The sequence below is a fragment of the Leuciscus leuciscus genome, assembly GCF_965113295.1.
Source record: "Leuciscus leuciscus genome assembly, chromosome: 21".
Classification (NCBI taxonomy): Eukaryota; Metazoa; Chordata; class Actinopteri; order Cypriniformes; family Leuciscidae; genus Leuciscus; species Leuciscus leuciscus.
The window spans coordinates 19,425,775-19,449,922 of record NC_138745.1 but is presented as its reverse complement, the minus strand read 5'-3'; the positions used below and the strand labels follow the sequence as shown (position 1 = coordinate 19,449,922).

Sequence of the window (24,148 nt, the reverse complement as noted above, 5' to 3'; positions counted from 1 at the left end):
TTTTATTTTTTTTTTTTTTTTATTTTTTTTATAAGGTTAAGTGCTCACGGAAGAGATGGGTTTTCAGCTGTCTTTTGAATGTTGTCAGGGATTCTGCATTCCGGATGAGGGTGGGGAGAGCGTTCCACCAGCATGGAACTGTGAATGAGAATGTTCTGGAAAGTGATTTTGTGGCTTTCTGTGATGGAACCACGAGACGTCGCTCTTTGACCGATCGTAGGCTTCTGGTAGGGATGTAGACCCGTAGGATTGAGTGAAAGTAGGAAGGAGCTGAGCCTGTGATAGATCTGTAAGCAAGCGTCAATGCCTTGAACTTGATGCGAGCAGCGAGAGGTAGCCAGTGCAGAGAGATGAACAGAGGAGTGCATGTGGGCCCTCTTGGGCTCGTTAATAATGTCAAGGTATTGAATCTTCTCTCTTTATTCCAGAACATTTGATGTTTTGTATCTAATATATTTGAACTGATTATGAAATTGACCTGATACATTTACCTGACATAATAAATTGTAAACATTTGATTTTATTCTAAATCGACTGACATTATTTTCAGTAAAGAGTATAGTCAAACATTTGCTCACATTTAATGATGCATAGATATCATTAAAACCTTTTCATTTATGGAGTCAGATGAAATAACGAGAAAATACATATGATAAAATGTATTGCATTTAATCAAAAATACTTTGCCACAAGAAAAGACAGTAACACGCAGAGACCTTCCCCGCTGGTCGGATGCCTACATTGGGCCGATTGAGCGCAGGCTTACAACATTGAGACAATAACAGTATCGTTTCAAAAACGTATACTTTGAAACTCATTTTCAAAATAATTCATTTTCAGGCCCCCGACATGTCATTGTTGTGTAAAAGAATGCATAAAAAGTAAAAAATTTTGTTGAAAACGGTGTTGTGTAGCCTAAACGGCCCCTGAATAACTGCAACAAAAACAAACATTCCTACACTCTAAAAAGTAGAACTATGATTTACCAATTGTTTTTGGTGAAACATTTTTTACACTCAAATTTTTGTAAATTTTAAAGCTGTGAAATCCATGAAATGTACTGTATGAATTGAGTAAATGTGTAATAAGGTACCCACTGGAGGCAAGTTGAGAGAACCCAAGTGCAGTTTATTTATAACAAAAAAACAAACGCATGGCAAGGCATGAAAACCATGAACTTACAAGCAGTGGTTACAGCTAACAATACTAGACAAAGACACATGGCAAACATGAGGGCTTAAATACACACAAGACTATGACTAGACAAGGGACACCTGTGAACAATGAAACATGACACATCAGACAAGGGAACACATGGCAGGATCACATGACGGACGAACAAACCCAAAAACAAAACCGTGACAAAATACAAGTAAAAAAATTAAGTAGGCCTAAATCTGAGTAACTGCATCTGGTACATTAACAAATAAAATTGAGTAGAGATCATTTAACATTTAAACATTTAAAAAACAATATTTATGAGTAATATTAACAGTTTTTATTTATGAGTAATATCTTTTTTTGGGGGATTTCCTCTAAACCTTTGTAAAATAGTTCCATACAACCACCAGTATACATGACATTGGCCTTTATTGTCGATGAGTACAGTACAGCAATACAGCATATTTTACACTGTTTTAGCATGTTAACAATATTGCCTACATTTAACAAACATTTTAGAAGTAAAAATGAAACATTTAAACATTCAGGTAGCCTAATTCAAGTGTAATCAACCAGTCCAATTGTTATCCAATTTCCACCGGATCAGCGCTGGTTCTCGTGCCGGAGATGGAGATCTCGTCCTCATGCTCTGCAGGTGAACCTCTACTTCAGACCGCTGTCCTCTCATAGCCGAAAGATACTGCGAGCGATTGACTCCATAACCTGACAATAAACAAACAGTGCACAGTTCTGAGGACATTTTATCATCCAAATTAATTATATTGATTATCATTAGGAATAAAGTGGTGTGTTTTATGCAAGGCGTTTCAATCACGCGAGAAGACAAGTGCGACTCTCGTTTAGGTGTCGAATTACACCTCTGTATGTTGTTTTGCATTAAATAAAATGATTTAAAGCACAGTAATGATTTTATAGATCAAATAAAACATACACAAACCTGAATTTCACAGAGGAAATGCACCAATTCTGCGACGCTGAGAAGGGAGAACTGTTCTGGAGAGAATTCTAACAGTCCACCCTCACTCAACCGTTGAGTTGTGATCACGTCAGAGGGTGGGGGAGGGGTGCATTGTTTTAATTGAGTAATCTTACTTAATTTCTTAAGAGTGTGTTAAATATATTAATAATATTGATTTGAATTAAGTAATATTTTTGTTTCTTGAAACAGATCAGTTTAATTCCCCACAAATTTCACAAATATATTAAATGTATTATAAATAAATAATTGGTTAGTCAAATACTAAATTCTTTTAGTGAAAAAAAACCTTAAATATAACTGTACATTTGAGATAAAATTAACTGTTGGATTTTTAGTCAATTATTTTGGTATGTTTAACTCAAACAATCAAGTAAACGATATTCAGAGATTTTATTAAGTTAATAAAGTTAATTATTACTGTAATATTTACTAAGCCACAGAATTATTTTTTAGAGTGTAAGGTGCTTGTGTATCCTCTACAAATGAGAACATGTCCTGATTTCTTTATGCTGTCAGATCTATTGTATTTCAGGAATAAAGCCTTTATGTGCCATCAGCATCTTCAGAAAAGTGTTTTTCTCACTGGAGAATGTGGTTAGTCCTGTAAAGTGAGTTAGTTAGTTTCATCAATCAAACATGACAGTTTTTACTTTCTATATGACAGTGTGATACAACAGTCACTCACCTCTGTCAAGCATTTTAACCAAAGGTATCCACACAGGTCCTTCATAGTAACTGCTGAAATAGGACTGGTGCTCATCAAAACTGTGGTTGATTGTCTAATTCCCCAACAAGCATGGTAGCAGTTGTTTCTGCCAAAATATCAGATGCAACAGATCCATCAATCTATTCTTCATACCACTTCTCCTCAGGGTCGCGAGAGGCCCAGAGGCTATCCCAGCATCTCAGGCCAAAAGCAAGGGCCAGATTACTATATATTGTACAATACATTAATATTGGATCTCCATCATAGACTGTTTTTTCAAAATAATGTTTTTTATTTGGTTAAATTTCATGTAGGCCTAAATACACTATTCAAAAGTCAAAAAATATTTTATGCTCACCAAGGCTGCATTTATATGCTCAGAAATACAGTAAAAACAGTAATATTGTGAAATATTACAGTTTTATAGAACTGATTTCTATATTAATATATTTTAAATTAATAAAATGTATTCCTGTGAGGGCAAAGTTGAATTTTCAGCATCATTACTCCAGTCTTCAGTGTCACATGATCCTCCAGAAATCATTATAATATGCTTAATTGTTGCTCAAGAAACATTTCTTATTATTATCATGTTGAAAACAATTGTGCTGCTTATTGCTTAATATTTTTGAGCAAACTTTTTTTCAGGATTCTTGGATGAATAGAAAGCGCAAAAGAACAGCATTTATTTGAAATATATTTCAAATAAAGTGAGCTATAGCTCACTTCAAACTTATGAATTGTAGTAGGCCTATATTTGATCAAGTTTCATTTCTTTCCTTTGGTTTTGTTGTTGTATCAATATTTTTTAGATGAAACTATATTTCCATAGACTATTTTTTTTGTAAGGGAAGACTTATTTATTCGAAGAAAAAAAAAGAGTTAAATGGAGATGAAATAGAAAGCACAGTTCTCACCTCAGTCTCACAAAACTATTGACGAGGTTACAGGCAGTCTTGGTTTTTTATCTGAAGCATTGTAATTCCCATTACAGTTTCGATTGCCCTGATTTACAGCCCCTGTAAAGGAGAGATGAAAACCAGGCTGATGGGAAAGAAGCTACGTATTTAAAACTCCTGTCGATATCTGGAATCTACAGTGAACTAATGCAGAAGAGGCGGGATTTACCTGCACATCAGAGCAGATTCTGGATTCTGTGTTTGTTTAAAGAGCAACTTTATTTATGTAAAGTTTCTTATAAAGGCTTTATTTGTGAAATCATTTTCTTATTTTCTTTCTCTCTTACTCGTTAAAATTTTTGATCCTCATAAGAAGGCATTCATAAAAGAAGAAATCTAGCAAACGTAATCTAGTTCACGTAGGCCTAACGTCAATATTTTCATTAAAAGAAGGGCATACGAAGTCAGTATATTCGATTGTCTGCAATGGACAAAATATTTGTATTTCTTTAGACGTTCATTTGGATCAGAATTAGGTGGCACCGGTGTTTAATAAATGTTCGAAATCCCTGTAGTCTACAGGTGGAGCTGCTGGGACTTTTATTTTGAATTGTCCTTTAAGGTCCTTATGTAGGTCACAGTCATCAGCTTCACACGCTTTGGTTTCACGTTGCTGCATGCTGTGACATCCCTAGTCACAGAGTATTTATTTATATTTCTTAAATAACCGAATTAGCCTTAATTACACTTAAAACGTGTGCTTTTCTATTATTCCTGAAACAGGAACGATGATTTGTCAAATTAGCTTCAACGGCTGATCCAGCTTTCTAACCTTGACTGAATTTGACCACAGTCGAACTATTACGTTAATGCGAATAACGTTACATAGAATTTAAAATATAAGATGTTACGGAATATTTGTAGGTATCACAGACAATTTGGCCAGGTCATTTGGCCGTTTCCTCAAGGGCATCATGTTCCTAGATTATCAACACACCTACAAAAGGCAAAATATGCCAGTGCCATAACGGGTAAGATCATTACAGATATGTATAGCCTATAACTTAAGGACAAACCTAATATATTGATGCATGATCTCTTGTTCTTACATCGCGTTTTGCAGAAAGAAAGAAGTTCTACGAGAATGTCTCGATATCTCAAGTAGATGGTGAGCGTCATTAAGCATAGCAACACACATCTGCAACTTAAAAATAATACACGTAGGTTTTCAACAAGAGAAAAATGATGCCTGTTTGAAAATAGTCTTTGTGTTGTCTACAGGGGGCTTGTTTGAAATAAACCTTGACAAGCGAAAGCTGAAGACTCCAGGTGGAAAGCTGTTCACAGTTCCCAATGAAGCTCTTGCCATAGCTGTTGCAACAGAGTGGGATGTTCAGAAGGAAACACTGAAGTTTTACACCATGCACCTAGTAGGCCATTATTATTAAACGTTAAAGTTTCTAAATTGTATATATTGTGTATATATTGCATTTAAAATTCAACTGTATTCGTATACATAAGGACTGTCAATCACATAAAGCAGTATACAGTCGTTAAAAAGAAAGCTCTTTGAATTATTTGGTTTTATGTATCAGGACATAATACATCTTGTCTTTTGCAGATCTTAAAATTAGGTAAATACAACCTCAGATGAATAACAACATGACCTATTACAGTGTGTCATGATCTGTTTATGCACAGCTCTCTTAAGGTCCCGCCACAGCATTTCATTCAGGTTGAGGTCTGGACTTTGACTGGGCCAGTGAAACACCTTGATTCTTCTCTTTTTCAGCCATTCTTTTGAAGATTTGCTGTTGTGCTTGGGATCATTGTTCTGTTGCACGGCCCAATTTCAGCCAAGCTTTAGCTGTCGGACAGATGGCCTCACATTTGACTCTAGAATACTTTGGTATACAGAGGAGTTCATGGTCAACTCAAAGAGGTGTCTGTGCTGATATGCTTGGTTTGGTTTCCCCAAATGTGGCGCTGTGCCTTATGGCAAAACATCTCCACTTTGGTCTCGTCGGATGACCTCTGTTCCAGAGGTCTTGTGGTTTGTTCAGATGCAAATTTTCAAACCCTTTGCAATTCCTCCTTGGTGTTGTGTAAACACATACTTGGGGTCCATTCTTCGAACCTTGCTTAATACATCAGAGATGGTTTAACAGGTGCCAGATCTTCTAATCGTAATTTCTAACAAATTTGTGGATTTCATTAAAATATCTGGTTTAAGTTGTCTAATATCACTGATGGACTACACAACACAATAATATTGTTTTAAAATTATTTATTTATTTTTTATTATTATTATTGTCCCTGGTTCAATAGGGTACTATTGTAAGAAAGTAGCAGTGGCTGGGACAGACTTTAAGTATCACCTTTAAGAAATAAGCTTGCTCCTGAGCAGGTTTGAGCTTACAGACTTGTTGCTATGACAGCAACTCTGGGATGAGTTTCGAAGAACCTAACAATCAGTTATTCAAGGGTATTTGATTAGCTGTGCCTTGTTGCTATTTACCCTTTTAATTCCTATGGAAGCAGTAAGGGTGTATTTAGTTTTTTTAATTTTGCACATGGCTTCTCCATTTTGGCCCAGTTTTTGTTAAATAAAAAATGACACACTGTAATATTTCATATGTTGTTATCCATCTGAGGTTGTATTTACCTAATTTTAAGACCTACGAAGGACTAGATGATTTTTAAAAATATATATCCAGATACACACAACCATATAATTTAAAGAGGGTGTACTTTCTTTTTCACATGAATGTATATACTACAGTATGTAGCAGATTTTAACTGCTTGGTTGTTTATATTGTCACAATGTGAACTATATTATTGCCCAGCTCTAATCTGCTAAATGCAATTATAAAGCATGAAGAAAATAAGATTATATATATTGTATACACAAAACAATTGAACTGGCTTAAATGGTATATATGCTAATAAGACTTATTTCTGTCCATATAGACCACACTTTGCAACACAGCTCTTGATAACCCAACACAAAGGACGAAAGAACAAATGATCTCAGCAGCTTTAAAGTTTTTGGAGACTGACACTATCTGGTGAGGTTCACTGGTTTATTACTTAATGGTACTCTGCCATTATTGTGTCACAAAATTACATTAAAGGTAAATGGTATTAGTTCTCCTAAATAAATCTGCTGACAGTATTATGATATCATTAAATCAGATCTACCTTGCTTGCAGTTACAGAGTAGAAGAACCTCCAGGTCTTGTGGAACTGCAGACAAATGAATGGGAGCCTGTAATGAACTGGATAGAACAAAGGTGATATGTAGTTGTTTTGGCTAGATTATTTACACATTTTGGCTAGATCAGGTTTAATAAAAAAATATAGCCACAATAAATGGTGTATATGAACATCTTGTTATTTTTTAGATACAATGTAGTCATTGGCTCATCCTCCAACATAATGGGCCCTCAAATCCCAGAAGAGACTAAGGAGACATTTCGTCAACACCTTCATTCCTACAATTTTTGGTCTCTGACAGGTAAAGATATTTGGTGCTTTTGCAACTTATGGGAATGGGCCCGTTTGAACAGTGCAGTTTCTAATGTTCCTACAGGGCTTGAGTATGTGATCACTCAGCTGAAATCGTTGATCTTGTCCCTTGGGCTGATTGACAGACACCTAAGCGTGGAACAAGCGGTTCTGCTGTCCAGACTTGAGGAAGAATACCAGGTATGGTGGTTTCTTTTTTATTCCAAATGTTTAATGATTATAGCACGGTACAATTTTCCACATGTTTATGATTACTGTACATTTCTGTTCTGTTTTGTCTTAGATCCAGAGCTGGGGAAATGTGGAATGGGCCCATGATTACGACATGTATGAGTTGCAGGCACGAACAGCTGCTGGTGCAATGTTTGTGCATCTGTCTTCTGAAAGCACAGCCGTTAAGAGAAAAATTTTACGGGATTGAAAAGGCCAAAAAGGCTCTTTATGGGACTGAAACAGATTTTTTTGTTATCTGTCTTCGTTTACTTTTTACAGTAAGCAGAGGTGACACTAGTCACCTAACTAGTAAAACGATGTTGCTGTCCAGTTATGTTTGGAGCAATAATAAAGATGTCTAAGGTCATTATGTGTATTTTTAGTTATAACAGCTGCTGCATGGAAAAATTGTAAATGCATAATCCTAGTATGTAAATGTCAGTTTAATTAAACAGTTAAGCAAATATGTTAGAAACCAAAAAAAAGGAGACTTTTTGATAAATTACAATCATGTGCAAATGTCTGATCGAGTCACGTAATTTGCTTTTGCTACATGGTCACCCAGACATATGTGCTTTTCAAGCAATTCCCTTAAGGTCAAAGTCGCATATACAATGTCTGCTTCTTAAGTGCATAGTCTGAAAGGGCAAACTGATACATAACCATTAGTAATAAAGTATCAAATCTGCGGTTTATAGCAGTCGTGTCGACGAGTTCACTACTGTCCCTTTAAGTAGCTGGCGTGTCATTTCAAAAACAGACAGCAGGTTCGGCCAATAGCTTTGCAGCCCTAAATAAACCAACCAATAGGAGTCGTTCATGGGCGGGGCTTGAGTGTTTACTGTCTCATTGACTGTTTGTCGTTGGATATGTTGACAAGATGGAGTTCTTGCTGGGAAACCCATACAGCACTCCGGTGGGACAGTGCATTGGTATGTTTTTCAGAAATTAAATGATGTTTAAACATTGTGTCACAACAAGTTAACCTCTAAAGCGATGCATTTTGCCGAGCCGCTGTACAGAAGCTCACCATATGGAGAGCCTCTCAGTTAGCTGTCTTACAGCTAACGTTAATGCTCATTCATGCTAACTGGTCTAACTCACAGTTAGTTCTCAAAATGTGCTGTAAAAAATAGTAATATCCTTAATTCTTTGAATGACCAATTCTAGGGAGGCGAAATGCTGAAATGAGTTTAAGTAAACTGAAGTACTTCAGCGGCTATTAGCCTGCTAACTTAGCCACAGGACAGTGCGTCTATCTCTCACACCCAGTTTCATAGCTAAAGCTTGAGGTAATGTGTATAAATGAATCATACTAATGAACAACGTTTATAAATGGCCACTCTGTGTGAGGAACATGACAGCTTGCTTTGGAAGACACCCAGCGTTATCAAGCACATAATATTGCACAGCGGTTTGCAGATCAGTGCAATGTCATTAGTGTCGATGTTTTTCCAGATTCTCTTAGTAACCGATTCTCTTATCAATTTGCCTTTTGATCTTCTCCAGAAAGGGCCACAGATGGCTCCCTGCAAAGTGAAGACTGGACCTTGAATATGGAAATATGTGACTTAATCAATGAAACAGAAGATGGGTGAGACATGAAAGATGCATGATTCATAGCATTTAACCTTTTTGCTGACATAATCCGTAAGCCTTAGGAAACTAAAAACATTGTTACACAAATCCAGAAGTTGCTGTCATTGTTATAGTTGTACATATTTTTCCTAATATAAAATGTTTAATGATGGCTGAAGGATCAAGTCCAGGATGTTACATGACTATTCTTCAACAATGTGTTATAGAACCTGGTAATGCTTTCTAGCAGAACATGATTCATTCACTTGACCATGTCATTATACAGTCAAACCAAAATTTAGGCTATTAAGACACCTTCAATATTTCTCACAATATCACAGTTTATTCGGTATAGATATTTCACTGGGTTTGGCCATCCTTCTGTTAGACTGTCACAACTGAATTAGGTTGAATGGCTGTCAAATGTTAAATTTAAGTACACGATTAGATAATACCAATTTAGGTCAACCAATTACCAAGCAATGCTTAATTTTGTTCAGTCTGTGGTGTAAAAAGGTTGCATTAGCAATTATAGAAAAAAACACTTAAGCAAAACATGGTCAGGTCAAAGTGTGAATAATTTTTGGTCCCAAATTTTGTATACATTTTACTGGTAGTCCACTGTATGAAGAATGGGTATAATATGTCACAGATTCACAGTTTATTTTGTATTAACTATAGTGTCCTGCACCCACTAGTAAAACAAATATCAAAAATTATATCTGGTGTTTGAATAATTTTTGGTTTGACTGTAACTCCATAATGAATTGCTTTTTAGTTGCATATATGTGTTATCTGATTTATAGGCCTAAGGATGCTATAAGAGCTGTGAAGAAGAGGCTTAATGGGAATAAAAACTACAGGGAGGTGATGCTTACACTGACGGTGGGCAACAGTCGATGGAAACTTTTCTCTTTATAATCTTACTAACGGCTGATAATTCCTTTTTAAATTGTCCTGTTTATTTAGATTTTCATAATGTGTTCAGGTTCTTGAGACATGTGTAAAGAACTGTGGCTATCGGTTCCACGCACTCGTCACCACCCGGGACTTCATAGATGGCGTTTTGGTGAAAATTATATCTCCTAAAAACAACCCACCGGCCATAGTGCAGGACAAAGTACTAGCTTTGATACAGGTATGGATTTGGTTGTTCATGATCAGTCAAGAAAAATGCATTTGCCTTATGGTTTAAACATACCATGAGGAAAGGAAAATGACAAGAATGAGAGCATGATGGAGAGAGAGAAAGAGAGAGAGAGGAGGTGCATCATGGGGCTGGTTACCTGATGCTCGGTAGTCAAGGAGATCCGGCTGATTCGTTGGCACTGAAGTTGTGCTCATTAAAATCTAGTGGATCAGGTTACCAAGTTTGGCTCCAATGACCAAGGGTAACTTCAATTTACATGGTGTTGCATTTAATGTGATGCCAGAAATTTCTCATAATAAAAATAATCAAGATGGAATCTCTAGAATGGCGTTGTCTAAAGAAACTAGGCAAGTAAAGTTAGTGCTTTGCATTTTTGTTTGCCATTCAAACAACTATTTAAAACAGTCACCTGATTGTAGTTACTACACTACTTTTCAAAAGTTTGGGTAAAGTATTTTTTGAAATGCATTAATACTTTTATTTAGCATGGACACGTTAAATTGTTCAAAAGTAACAGTAAAGAAATTATATTGCAAATAAATGTTATTCCTTTAAACTTTCTATTCATCAAAAAATCCTGAAAACAAAATGTATCACAGTTTCCACCAAAATATTAAAGCAGCACATGTTTTTAACATTGATAATAATAAGAAATGTTTCTTTAACACCGAAATCTGCATATTAGAATGATTTCTGAAGGATCATGTGACACTGAAGACTGGAGTAATTCAGCTTTGCCATTACAGGAATAAATTTCATTTTAAAATATATTAAAATAGAAACAGTTATTTTAAATTGTAATAATATAATAGTACTGTTTTATACAATTTTTTGATCAAATAAATGCAGCTTTGGTGAAATTCTTCTTGCAAAATGTCATTTAAAAAATCCTACCGAACACAAAACTTTTGAACAGTAGTGTAGTTTGTGAATAAGGTATTGAATGTTCAAGTAGAGAAGATCTGAGCAGCTGAACGTGCATTCCTTTAGAAAGGTTTTATAGTATACAACACCAGTTTTAAACTATATTAATAGCTAGCTATTCTGATCCATTTTATGTCATGTTTTCACATGTTAATTTGCATGTACTCTATCCATCAGGCATGGGCAGATGCTTTCAGGAGTAGTCCAGATTTAACAGGAGTAGTCCACGTCTATGAAGAAATGAAGAGGAAGGGTATAGAGTTTCCAACGTCTGAATTGGAGACCTTGTCCCCCATTCACACACCACAACGGGTAGGTGTTGATGCCAGGTATGTTATGGTTTGTTTGTCACAGAGGTTATGGTGGCTTCCTCTAAAATATAATGGGCCTTATCATTTTCTTAACTTTATCGCTTTACCTTCCCTCTTTATCTCTGCGCTATCTCTCATTGTCTTGCTTTGTTGATAATAGCTGCAAAGTGCTCCAGAGATGGACCAGCCGAAATACAGCGCCCCAGTCCAGCCCAAGCCACAGCCTCAACCTCACCCTCACCCTCACCCTCACCCTCTCCCTCACCCTCACCCTGCCTCCGCTCCTCCCTTCTCTGCCCCTGTGACCCACACTTCCCCACAGATGCCCAATCTGCCCATCAACCCTTCCCCAGAACAGGTACTACAGAATCTCCTTGTTTCATTCTTTTAAATGGGATGATTCAACATTTGTTTCCTCAGATTGCTTAATGATGTCATAAAATATCATTGATTAGATTTGCAAACTGCGCAGTGAGCTCGACATTGTGCGCGGGAACACTAAGGTGATGTCGGAGATGTTGACTGAGATGGTTCCCGGTCAAGAGGATCTATCTGATCATGAGCTTCTGCAGGTTTCTCATTCAGTTTTTGTTTGTTTTTTATGTTAATTTTGCTTGAAAGAGCTACATAAGGCCACTAGAGGGAGTGTTGGTACAGCATTATATTGACCATTTTTATTATTCAGTATTACAAGGCTTGTTTGCTTTGTTGGAAGGAATTGAACAGGACGTGCAGGGCCATGCAGCAGAGGATAGTTGAGCTCATCTCACGCGTGTCCAATGAGGAAGTCACGGAGGAGCTCCTGCACGTCAACGACGACCTCAACAACATTTTCCTACGATATGAGAGGTGTGAACAAGCAGGATGAATTTGCCTTTTCTTTAAAGGGATAGTTCACCTGAAAATGTTCATAATTTCCACACCCTCGTGTTGTTCTAAACCCATTAGACTTTGGTTAATCTTTGAAACATGAAGATATTTTTAATGAAACCTAAGAGGCTTCTGCCCCTTCATTGAAAGTCCAGGTGACCAAAAAATCTGAAGATCATAAAGGCGTCATAAAATGAATCCATGTGAATCGAGCAGTTTAATCCAAGTCTTGTGAAGCGAAATTATCATTTTATATAATGAAAAGATTTTATTTAGACTTTTATTTACATCTAAAGAATTATGGACACACATACATTGAGCACATCACATGTTAAACACAGATGCTCAAATGTGCGAGTGTTGATGCACGAAAACCTATGAGGTTTGTTTTAGCATGTGATGCACACACAAGCTTCTGTTTATGTGTTTATACAGTATGTGAATAAAAGCATAAATGAAATCTGTTTATCATATAAAGCGATCGTAACACTTCACAAGATTTTTTACTGCTCGAGTAATGTGGATTCAATTTACTGCCTTTATGACCTTTATGGATATTTTTTGGTTACCTGGACATTCACTGGAGGAACAGAAACATCTCCTGTTTCATTGAAAAATATAGTTGTGTATCAAAGATTAACCGAAGTCTAATGGTTTTGGAACAACATGAGGGTAAGTAAATGATGGCAAAATTTCCATTTTTGGGTGAACTATCATCTTAAAGCTTCATGAAAAGACTGTTTTAAGCGAGGGTAAGGTTTTAATGATTTTGTTTGCTCACTTTTCTTTAGATACGAGAGGTTCCGGTCTGGCCGAACTGCGCAAGGCATAAACAATGGGGTGGGTTGTGTGTCTTCTTTAAGAGAGTGGTTTTATCTGTGTGTTAGCATCAGTTCATCATCAATGTGTGTGTTTTTTTCCCCCTCCAAACACATGTGAGGTAAATTGTTCATGCCAAAAGCACAGCTCAGAGTCACACGTGTCATTTTCTCTTCCCCTCATTGCTTGCTTTTTGCTCTAAAATACAGTATGCTCTGAGAAAGCATGGTACGTTTGCTTTGAGATGCATAAACTTTCATCATGTGCGGTTATCAACTGAAAATGTGATCGCATGTTGGTGTTACTTATTGTGTGGTTTGGTCTGTTTTGTGATTTGTTTTTCTTATTTTTATTTTTTGGTATTGCTAGCTGAGGGAGGCAAGTATGAGTCATCTAATCTAATTTTTTTTACTTGGACATGCAGATGCTAAAGAATGTTGTGTCAGTATTGGCCGGTCCAGTCCCAGTCCCGTGTTGCATCCATTGAACCTCCACTAGCATGTAGAATGCCTGTCCTGCAGTCTGTGACCTTTGCTTGCCATCCCCTCCATCTGCTTACCCTAGTACTAGTTCCTCCACTGCTTCAAATAAAATAGACTACATGGGGATTTAGGAATGGTGCATTTTATGTAATGGATATATGATTTTTAATAGCATAATGCAGCAATAATATGCTACTTTAGGCTATTTTAGTAGTTTTCAGGATTCCCTGAGAGAAATACACAACCGTTCAAAAGTTTGGGGTCAGTAAGATATATATTACGCTAAAAATATATCACGGTTTCCACAAAAACATTAAGCAGCACAATTGTTTTCAACATTGATAAAAAAAAGAAATGTTTCTTGAGAATTAAATCAGCATATTAGAATGATTTCTGAAGGATCATGTGACACTGAAGACTTGCTGTTGAAAGTTCATCTTTCCAGCCAATACAGGAATAAATTAATTTTTATTAATATATTAAAATAAAAAAGTTGTAAATTGTAATAATATTTCACAATATTACTGGTTTTACTGTATTTTTTTTAAATGAATACAGCCTTGGTGAGCATAAGATACTTTTAAATACATTAAAAACTCCAAACTTTTGAATTGCAATGTATTTTGGGTATTTTTGTTAAAAACAATTGTTGAATTTATTCATGTGGTGTCTAGTACTATGGAAAGGCGACGAGATGCACTTATTAAATATGATGTACCGTAGTTCACTGTTATAGAATCTGAAGCCAGTTATCACAGATTATTAATGTGCTTTTTTCTACTTTGTTACACAATACAGTACAGTAATACAGCACAGATGTATTATGGCTTCTGACAAATCACATTTTGACAGCATGTGTCTATTACTATTATTATTTATGGACTTTTGCCTTGGAATAAATAATTTCTTGTCACGAGCATGTCCCGTACCAACGTGCCACGACATCAACAAATTACGTTTTTTTACGTCATTTGGTGTTTCTTTTTAAAGTAAAATAGAGGATTCAAACACATTTAAGCACAACTCCTCTGAAATACAGCAACATGCCTTTTTTAAGTGGCAAAGAAACAAAGGCTATGAGTAACATTCACACACATGGAGTAATAATTGGCCTGGGAATATCCATTAGCCGTCCTTCTCGTGCACAGTCTAATAGTCAGTGTTCCTGTCTCACCACTTCACCTTTTCATCAATTCTTTGAATTTATTTCCTCTTACAAAAGAGTTGGTGAAACCGGTGAAACATTGTATGTAATACATCCCAACCATTTGTCTTAACTCCTCTCAACCTGTTGAACTGACTGCAGGGTCTCTCTCTTTTTTTTTTTAAGCAAACATTTAAAGGAATAGTTCACTTCAAAATGAAAATTGTTTCAAACCTGTATGAATTTCTTTCTTCTGCTGAACACAAAGGAAGATATTTTGAAGAATGGCAATAACCAAACAGTTGATGGACCCCATTGACTTCCATAGTATTTTCTTTTCCTACTATGGAAGTCAATGGGGTCCATCAACTGTCTGGTTGCCGACATTCTTCAAAATATCTTCCTTTGTGTTCAGCAGAAGAAATAAATCCATACAGGTTTGAAACAAACGATGATGACAGAATTTGCATTTTGAAGTGAACTATTCCTTTAAGCAAAAGTAAAAAAAGTAGAAGTATGTAAACCAGTTTGAAAATGTTCATGGTGTAAAGGTAAGATAGCAAATATATAATCTTTCATTTTTCCCTAAAGTGTCTGTAACTAATGTGTTTCTATGTGAAATGGTGTTGCATATCAACAGGTCCTGAACGAGGCGACAGAAGATAACCTGATTGACCTGGGACCGGGGTCTCCTGCGGTGGTCAGTCCCAGGATCAGCGCTACTCCTCCGTCCAGCCTGCCTCCCTCCATCGCTGCTGTTCGCTCTGCCTCTCCAGTCACACTCTCCTCCAGACTGGCGGTTTTGGGTGAGTCTCGTACCTTGGATACACAATATTCTGTACATTTTTGATATCTAGAGAGAAGCTGTTTTGTTTGCCTGCACTAATGTGAGAATACCGTTGCTTCACAGATGTGGGTTCTGACAGTGTGACTGGCACCTTGAGCTCTTTGACTACCTGTCAACCCCAAGATGACTTTGACATGTTTGCCCAGACCAGGACTGGTACCATTCCTGAGCGGAAGAAGTATAAACAAATCAAAATTTCATGCAACCAATAGATTATAATATATAATAGAGTTAAATGCCCCCCTTAAAGGGATAGTTCACCCATCTGTCATGATTTACTCACCCTCGTGTCGTTCCAGACCCTTTAGACTTTGGTTAATCTTCTAAACTCAAATTAAGATATTTTTAATGAAGCCTAAGAGATTTCTGTTTTTCCAATGAAAGTCCAGATGATCAAAACAAAAAGGTCAAAGGCATTGTGAAATGAATCTATTTGAATCAAGTGGATTAATTCAAATCTTGTGAAGAGACACTATCACTTTATATGATGATTTAATTATGACAGATTGAATTTAATTTAATAAACGCACATACATGGAGCTCATAATTCATGGTAAACATGGAAGTGCATTGTGTGTGCTTCGAGCTAAAACAAACCTCATTGGTTCTCGTGTTTACCATATTTGATGTGCTATGGCAATTTTATCCTATTTAAAGATGGCTTTATGACGATACATCATTCAATATGTTATTAATTTGAAATAAATGGAAACATTAAGCCAATTAGTTCTAATACCCCACAGCATTAACCTATCCCTAATTACTTTTTTTTTTTTTTTTAATTAAAAAAAGTGTTTATGTAGTTTGTCTCATTTCATGTAAAATACTAAACCAATTAGTTTAAAATAACTTATATATTCACAGATCACTATAATTCAGTATAATTACATTAAAGGTGGGGGAGGGGCATCATACCCTATAGTATATTATATAATTTAAATCATAAATAGGCAATAATAAAATATGTTTTATATTATATTATCCCTCGGTTTCAGACCAGGCTTAAGTTAGTCCCAGACTAAACTGCATGTTTGAGCTGTTTTAACCGAAAGCAACTTGCTCTGACACATCTTAAAATATGTCAGTGTCATTGTTTTATCTCAAGATGCACACCAGTAATGTTTTTTTTCGAAGGCACGTTTATAAAAGATACTTACAATAATCTAAGCCCTGTCTGTGAAACCATGACTATATATTATATTATATTATATTATATTATATTATATTATATTATATTATATTATATTATATTATATTATATTATATTATATTTAGGGCTGGGGGAATTAACGCGTTAATCTTTGCGACTAATAGTAGGACTATATTTTATTTTGATAATTAGTTAAAAAAATAAAAAATAATAATAATCTGTTAAATTGATTATATTTTAATATAGGGCTATTTTCTGTTCCTTTTCCCCCCTGTGTTGTTTAATTAGGTGATTCTAAGTTAAAAGGAATAGTTCACTTTAAAATGAAAATTCTGTCATCATACTCACCCTCATGTTGTTTTCAAACCTGTATGAATTTCTTTCTTCTACTGAACACAAAGGAAGATATTTAGAAGAATGTCAGTAACCAGACAGTTTCTGGGTCCCATTGTCTTTAGGAAAAATATATACTATGGAAGTCAATGGTACCAGAAACTGTCTGGTTACTGACATTCTTCTAAATATATTCCTTTCTGTTCAGCAGAAGAAAGAAATTCATACAGGTTTGAAACAACATGAGGGTGAGTATATGATGACAGAATTTTCATTTTAAAGTGAACTATTCCTTTAAATATTGATGATTACAAGCTTGGGGGAAACGCAATTAATTGCAATTAATTACAGAAATTGTGCAATTAATTAGTTAATTTTTTTTAATCGATTCCCACCCCTAATTATATTATATTATATTATATTATATTATTTTATATTATTAGCATTTAACTCACACATTCCTGGTTTTGAACTCCCAGTGTACCATTCGAAGACACAAAGGCTTCAAGTGGAGTGGCCCCAACTTTGGATGTCAGACAGCAAAACACTGGGGTAAGTTTTTGGGGTAAGACTGTGTGTGTGATTTATTTTCAGACAGTTCCTTGCCTTCTCCATCAGCATATGTACGTATGGACTTTTTGTTTTCGTGTTAAGGAGACATAGAGCTGGATGTTAAGATACTTATTTTGAAGTGGTTTATAAAGCTGAATATTACTGTTATGCTAAGTACGTAGTACACAGTAATGTATGTAGTGTCAGGGCTCGAAACATTTCTATATCGCCGGTAGCCCTTCGGGCGGGCACTCTTCAGATTTTGGTAGCCCGAAATGAATTTTACTAGCCCAAATGAAAAGACAATTTTTAATGTAGAAAATTGGTTAGGAGTCAAAACATCAATCAACAACTTTTTCAAAACACAAATATCAACAATTGGATATAAAATAATCAAATTAGAATCATCAATACAAATATGCATCTGGTTCTAACTGAACTGAAATTTGTGTGACCAATATGGAACATGAATCGGAGATATCATCTGAAGTGCGCAGCTCTGTTGTTTTAAAGTCTGACAACGTTAAAAGTGTTAATTTTCTGATGGAATAATTCACATATTGAAGTGTAGCAATAAATAATAATAATAACAATACCAGATTTTTTTGAGGCAAGTAAATGGTGCTGTAGTTATTTTATGCTGTTTATATAGCAGAATATATGATTTACAAGTGATTCAAACATTCTGACACGCAAAGTAAAGCATTCATGTGAAAGTGGAGCTTTAATTTTTATTGATCATGTGCATAGGCATAATTTGCGGGTGGGACGGGTGGGACATGTCCCCACCACTTTTTCTCAGGATCGCTATTGTCCCCCACTACTTTTTGAAACATTATGATGTGGCTAATACACATAAATAAAACATCTCCAGTTAACTAGCAGAGCATTCATTTAGTTTGTGAATGCTCTGAGACAATCTAGCGCTAAAATGTGTTGTTTTTTAAATTAAGCTGAGTGCTCATTGCTGCTGCTATCAGTTGCATGGATACAATATATGGATAGTGATATGGATAGTGTTCTCTTGTGGCTCGCGTACGGTCTTCACTCGGACACGCTCTTCAATCTATCGCCGTTGCGGAGACTCTCTATTCGTTCCGGTGAAATCACACAAAATACACACAAATGTGTCCCTGCTTGATATAGACTGTAACCACTGATGAACATATTCGGTTTTGATAAAAAATAAAATAAAATAAAATAAAATAAACTATAGAGTGCGGATTAGAACCCAGAACCTCTGACGCACTCTGCAAAAGTTTTAACCACAAGACCATTTAAGTACACAAGCAACAATTCTCGGCACTAACAATATTAGTAGATTTCATTAAAAGAATAATTAAACCCAATGTAACGTCACTATTGAAATTGATTTCTAGACATCGTAATGTAATTTTTTTCCCCCTAAAATTGTTATGGTACATATATCTGATTTAGCATTGTATTAGCAACCTCTAAAATAATTTACTTATTAGTAATTCTTGACCAATATTAATCAGTCAGTGCAGCTCAATGGTGTTGATCTGCTGTTTTCTGCGGTGACGCGCTGTGCATGTTTCACTTGTCCATATGGGGGTAATTTACTAATATTTGATTAAGACTTTTATGTTGAAGTCTTATTGTTTTTGTTTTGTTTTTTGTCGTTTGTTTGTTTTGTCATGTTTTCTTGGGATTATTATTTTTATTTTTTATTTGCTTGGCTCCGGCCCATGGTTTGGGCCCATAGGCAGCTCTTGACCAGTCCTCTGTCATGGATGACATTGAGGAGTGGCTCTGTACTGATGTGGTGAGATTTCCTTTTGTTTATTTTTATTTCCTTTTTTGTTTTGTTTGTCTTCTTCAGGACATAACTCACTTATTTGAAAAGAAATATGTAACTGCATATTTCTTTTTTGTTTGCCTTTTTATTCCTGGCTGACTACCTTGTACCCTCTTTTTTGGGTCACTAACAAACTCTCCTTGAATGGTTTTGCTGCGTTCCTTACTTTTCTGGGGTATTCTGTCAGTTATTTTAGAAAACACAGAGTGCGTAGTGAACAGACCCTTGCTTGACATGCTTTTAACACTTTGATATTCTATACTAATGCCTTTGGATGTTTTGGGTAATATCATTTAGAAAATGTGTTAATTCAAGAACTTCTATTGGAATTTTGAAGGGAAGAAATTATAATGTTTGATGTGGCTGCAAACAAATTGTGCTCTTTTTTTAAAAAGCCTTCATGCGCTGAAATATTTTACCCTTTTTTCTACTTCTCTTCAGAAAGGAGATGAAGGAGAGGAGGGCGTGACAAGTGAAGGTATGAAGAATTACTTGATTTATACTACTGTTAAAAAGGTTTTCTTTAAAAAAAGAAGAAATTAACACTTTTATTCAGCAGTGATGCATTAAATTGATCTAAAGTGACAGTAAAGGACATGTATAATATTACAAAATATTTCTATTTCAAACAAATGCTGTTCTTTTGAACTTTATTTTCATCAAAGAATCCTGAATTTTTATTGCATCACAGTTCTCACAATATTAGGCAGCAGAACTGTTTTCAACTTTGAAAATAATAAGAAATGTTCCTTGAGCACCAAGCATCAGCATATTAGAATGATTTCTGAAGGATCATGAGACACTAAAAACTAGAGTAATGATACGGAAAATTCAGCTTTGCCATCACAGGAATAAAATACATTTTAAAAATATATTACATTTATATTACATTACATTGTAAAATATAAAACAGTTATTTTAAATTGTCAGAATGGGTAGAATATCGAAATAGCATATTATTTGAAATAAATTCTGAGGTTGGGAAAAGATGTGTCTATCCATTTAGATCAAGACACGACCAAGTTGCGGTGAAGAAGCACCAAAATGTCAATACTGTAGTACCAACTTGTCTGTAAAACATATTCTTTTGGACTGCCCAATCTTTAATGTTATGAGACAGCGCTTTTTATCAGGACAAACCTTTATGGACTTATTTATGGATCAAGATTTTAAAAAGTACATTTAAAGAATCTTTATAGAATTTTACTAATTTTGTACATTTCTCTTTTTTGTCTAAGTTTGTTTTCATTATATTGTTCTTATGATATTATGTTGTTAAATGTTTAGTATGTATCTGCCATGTAATAGGCGGTGGTGCTATGGCTATCAACTCAAATACTACTACTATTTGAAATTGTAATATGTTTCTGCCACTTTTGAGTGGTAGTGTATCTATTCATAGACCTAGCAGTTAAAGGCAGTTTTTGACTTTAAACACTTTATGAAAACTTTCTTCCAGAGTTTGACAAGTTTCTAGAGGAGCGAGCCAAAGCAGCAGAGATGGTGCCCACACTGCCGACCCCCCCGAGTGACGAGCTTCCTGCTGCTTCCGGTGCTTCTTCCAGTGCAAGTAAAAAGCCAGGCAGGTCCGAGGACGCCCTCTTTGCCTTGTAGATAAGTGTCAGATCCTCAGGGGCGGCCCAGCTCTGCTCATGTGGCGGTGGTGGGTCAGTTCCTTTGCAGATCCATCAGCATCCCCTCTTTCTCTCCTGCTTCTCCAGCTCAATCAACACTATCACAGCTGAAGTGATCAGAACTGTTTCATGATCTAGACATTTTCATAATGGACATTTTCTTACTTTACCAAGTTTTCATTCCATTTGAAAATGCTCCACCGAGAACTCCCCAAAAGCATACCGTTCCGTGCGAGTTTGAGAGGTCAATGTCTATTTTTTTAATTGATATTTGTGGTATAAAGCAAGAAAATTAATGTAAAAGTCTATTAGATCCGGCCATGTCTAATTTTTGTGTTCACTGTGGTCCTGCATGCAACAGCTGAATAATCCTATTTCTCTTTCCTCAAGGATAACCTGTAAAGGGAGTTAATAATTGTTAGTTTTTCTTCTTCTTCTTTCCCCCCCCCCCAACTTTATCTACCGGAAGATTTGCTTTAAAGGGATGTTATATATAGGATTATTTATTATACAATTTCCAATTAATACCTCTGACAAGACATACCATAGCAGAAAGATGATGGTAGCAGTTCAGCTTTCAGAATTGAGAATTTTGTCATATTACCGGATATTTGAATCAGTTATTGAAAGAGACATAATTTTTAAGCATTATTTATAATATATTCAAATTAAAACTGAATATTTAAAAGGCAGAAGGACTTCACTACATAGGTCACATCAAAGGGAAAATTATATGATTATTATTTCACTGGATTCTTTTAATGTTATTATTTTACTTGGCAGAAGCATTGCCTATTAGAAAGCATTTATAGGAACAAAAGGTATGTATTTCAATTTAATTTGCACTGAAAGAATTATTCGCCTTTCGGCTGTTAACAGAGCTTTTGTTCAAATACAAAATTTAAGCTGTCCTTCATTTCAACGCTCTCTATTACGAGACCGAAAAACAAATGGAGTTTCTAGAGAACTGATGGTGACTGCAAGGCAGTTTAAATTGGATTTTACGTTCACAACTGCTGCAGAAAGGGTGTCAAGCTTAGCGTTGCTATTAAGGAATGAAATGAATCTGCCTTAAAGAACAGATTGTGGCTAGTTTAAGATGTAGTCCGCTAATGATCATGTAACGTTTGGTACTCTTATGTTTGCACACCAGACATTTGATTTAGTGAGGTGAATGTGCTGACGTAATATCTTTAGTTCGAGTGCTGTGTCTCGCTGTTCTGTACATACTGTTTTGACGGACCAAATGTTTAACCTTAGCAAATAATTTAAGTGTAAAGTCAACTAACTTAAGACATATATTGCTTTTAACATCCAGATGGGTTTTTAGTTGTGTTTGTATTTGTGCAAGATTTTATTTGTTGATATAGGTGAGCACAAATCAAAGGGACGGTGCACTTTTGCATGGCTAATTATTTTATATGATTTGTCACACTACACAAATTATGTATTACAAATGCAAACAACCCCAGATCTTTTGAGTAACTAAGCTCTGGCACTCATAATTTCAGTTTGAAAACTGGGTGATTTTTGAGGATCGCCGCCTTTGGGAGAATTATTGGGAGTTCATTATGCTGTGTTTGTAAATGTTAGTTACCGCAAAACTGGTTGATCTGTTAAAGCAATTTAAAGGGAAACTGTTTAAGGAGCTATGAAAAGCTGAAGCTGTTGTACATGCAGCAATAATGTCTGGTTTGTTAGAAGAGCTAAGTAAAGGTTAGCTGTAGCAGGGATGCAGTCTGATAATGCACGAGCATTAATACTAAAATATTGTGGCTTTGTTCTGTTGACAACAGGAGACTTGAGGGACACGACATAATTGTGGGGACTTGTTAGTTTTCCTAATTGACTTGTTCGTTTTAAGAGATTTATATATCCCCCTACACATTATTAATATGTACACTAAATTCAATCTATAAAAAAAAAACATACAGATTTTACCTCCCATGGATGTTAACCATCTCATGTAATTGCTGTTGTTATTGTTTTTGACTCTATCGCTGATATGGTTCATCTTAACATGGATAATGTTATACATCCATGGATGGATGTAACTTTTGAGTTATGTTATATCACTTTATTAGCAACTACCTTCAATTTCAATGCTGCACTACAGTTTGATTTCATTTGAAATGGTTTTGGCTGTAAATTAGTCTCAGAAATGTACAGTTTGAGAATGTAAAAGAAATTTATTTTGCATCTTTTATTTCAGAAATCAGTATTGGTTAACTTTATATTAGTATGAAGGAACTGTAAAGCTCAGAATCATAGGTTTGGAGTTTCCGCTCTTGTTTCTTGTTGCAGTTTGGAGTGAAACTCTTTCACTGACTTATTTTAGGCAGACACAATTTTTCCCCAGCATGTGGTCAGGTTTTGCCAATGTCTTCAGTAAAGAAACCCTTTTGTACCTTTGAGAGCATTTCTTTATAGGTACGGCACTTTTCTTCTCTTTGATATGTATTTGGAGTTATGTGTGTGTGTCTATCTATATGTGTGTGTGAACAACCGCTCCTGATATCTGCTGCAGACACCGTGTTTATCCTGTGTTTACCAAGGGACGGGAAGGAGAGAATCTAGCTTTCCAACATGACACATCTCTGTAAAGGGAGTGAAACTGCAGCGCGTGTGTGTGTGTGTGTGTGTGTGTGTGAGTGTGAAGGGCTGGTGTAAGCTGTACTCTCTAACCGGTGATCATTTCTCTGGTCAATCTTGGTTTTACAGATTGCACTGGTGTTGGTCTGTGTGCTTACCTGTTGTTATACCTCAAGCTGCTCTCTGTACTGTTTGATTCATGCATGTGTTGAACTCCAATAAAACATACCAAGACGGTGATCTGTTATTCTGTCTATTGTAAAATTGTCATATAAAATGTATTTTCTATTCTAAATGAATTACAGAACTAGTGTGGGCGGGGCGGTATGACCAAAAATCTGTATTACTGTATGCTTTTAGATTCTGGTGTTTTCACGGTATATCAATTTTATTTGTATTTTTTTTTAATGGCTGGACCTTTATATAAGCTCACAG

The 24,148-nt window shown here is 35.6% G+C and overlaps 2 protein-coding genes across 3 annotated transcripts; both read left to right on the top strand.

Annotated features, from left to right (window-relative positions):
- Positions 1–4,388: 4,388 nt before the first annotated feature.
- atpaf2 (ATP synthase mitochondrial F1 complex assembly factor 2) lies at positions 4,389–7,875 on the top strand. The gene is made up of 8 exons (XM_082152868.1): positions 4,389–4,797; positions 4,890–4,934; positions 5,048–5,196; positions 6,738–6,835; positions 6,980–7,060; positions 7,172–7,284; positions 7,360–7,475; positions 7,579–7,875. Exons 1-8 carry the CDS (start codon positions 4,671–4,673, stop codon positions 7,714–7,716), a joined length of 867 nt encoding a protein of 288 aa, XP_082008994.1. The 5' UTR covers positions 4,389–4,670; the 3' UTR covers positions 7,717–7,875.
- A 140-nt stretch (positions 7,876–8,015) lies between these two features.
- On the top strand, positions 8,016–23,953 carry tom1l2b (target of myb1 like 2 membrane trafficking protein b). Of its 2 annotated transcripts, XM_082152775.1 has the most exons (15): positions 8,016–8,440; positions 9,018–9,102; positions 9,893–9,971; positions 10,075–10,224; positions 11,338–11,472; positions 11,632–11,829; positions 11,927–12,043; positions 12,187–12,320; positions 13,133–13,181; positions 15,427–15,592; positions 15,697–15,811; positions 17,596–17,668; positions 19,395–19,454; positions 19,929–19,965; positions 20,947–23,953. In XM_082152775.1, exons 1-15 carry the CDS (start codon positions 8,389–8,391, stop codon positions 21,099–21,101), a joined length of 1,605 nt encoding a protein of 534 aa, XP_082008901.1. In that variant the 5' UTR covers positions 8,016–8,388; the 3' UTR covers positions 21,102–23,953. The 2 variants fall into 2 exon arrangements, with proteins under 2 accessions (XP_082008901.1, XP_082008902.1); XM_082152776.1 differs by lacking the exon at positions 19,395–19,454.
- The last annotated feature ends 195 nt before the right edge of the window (positions 23,954–24,148 follow it).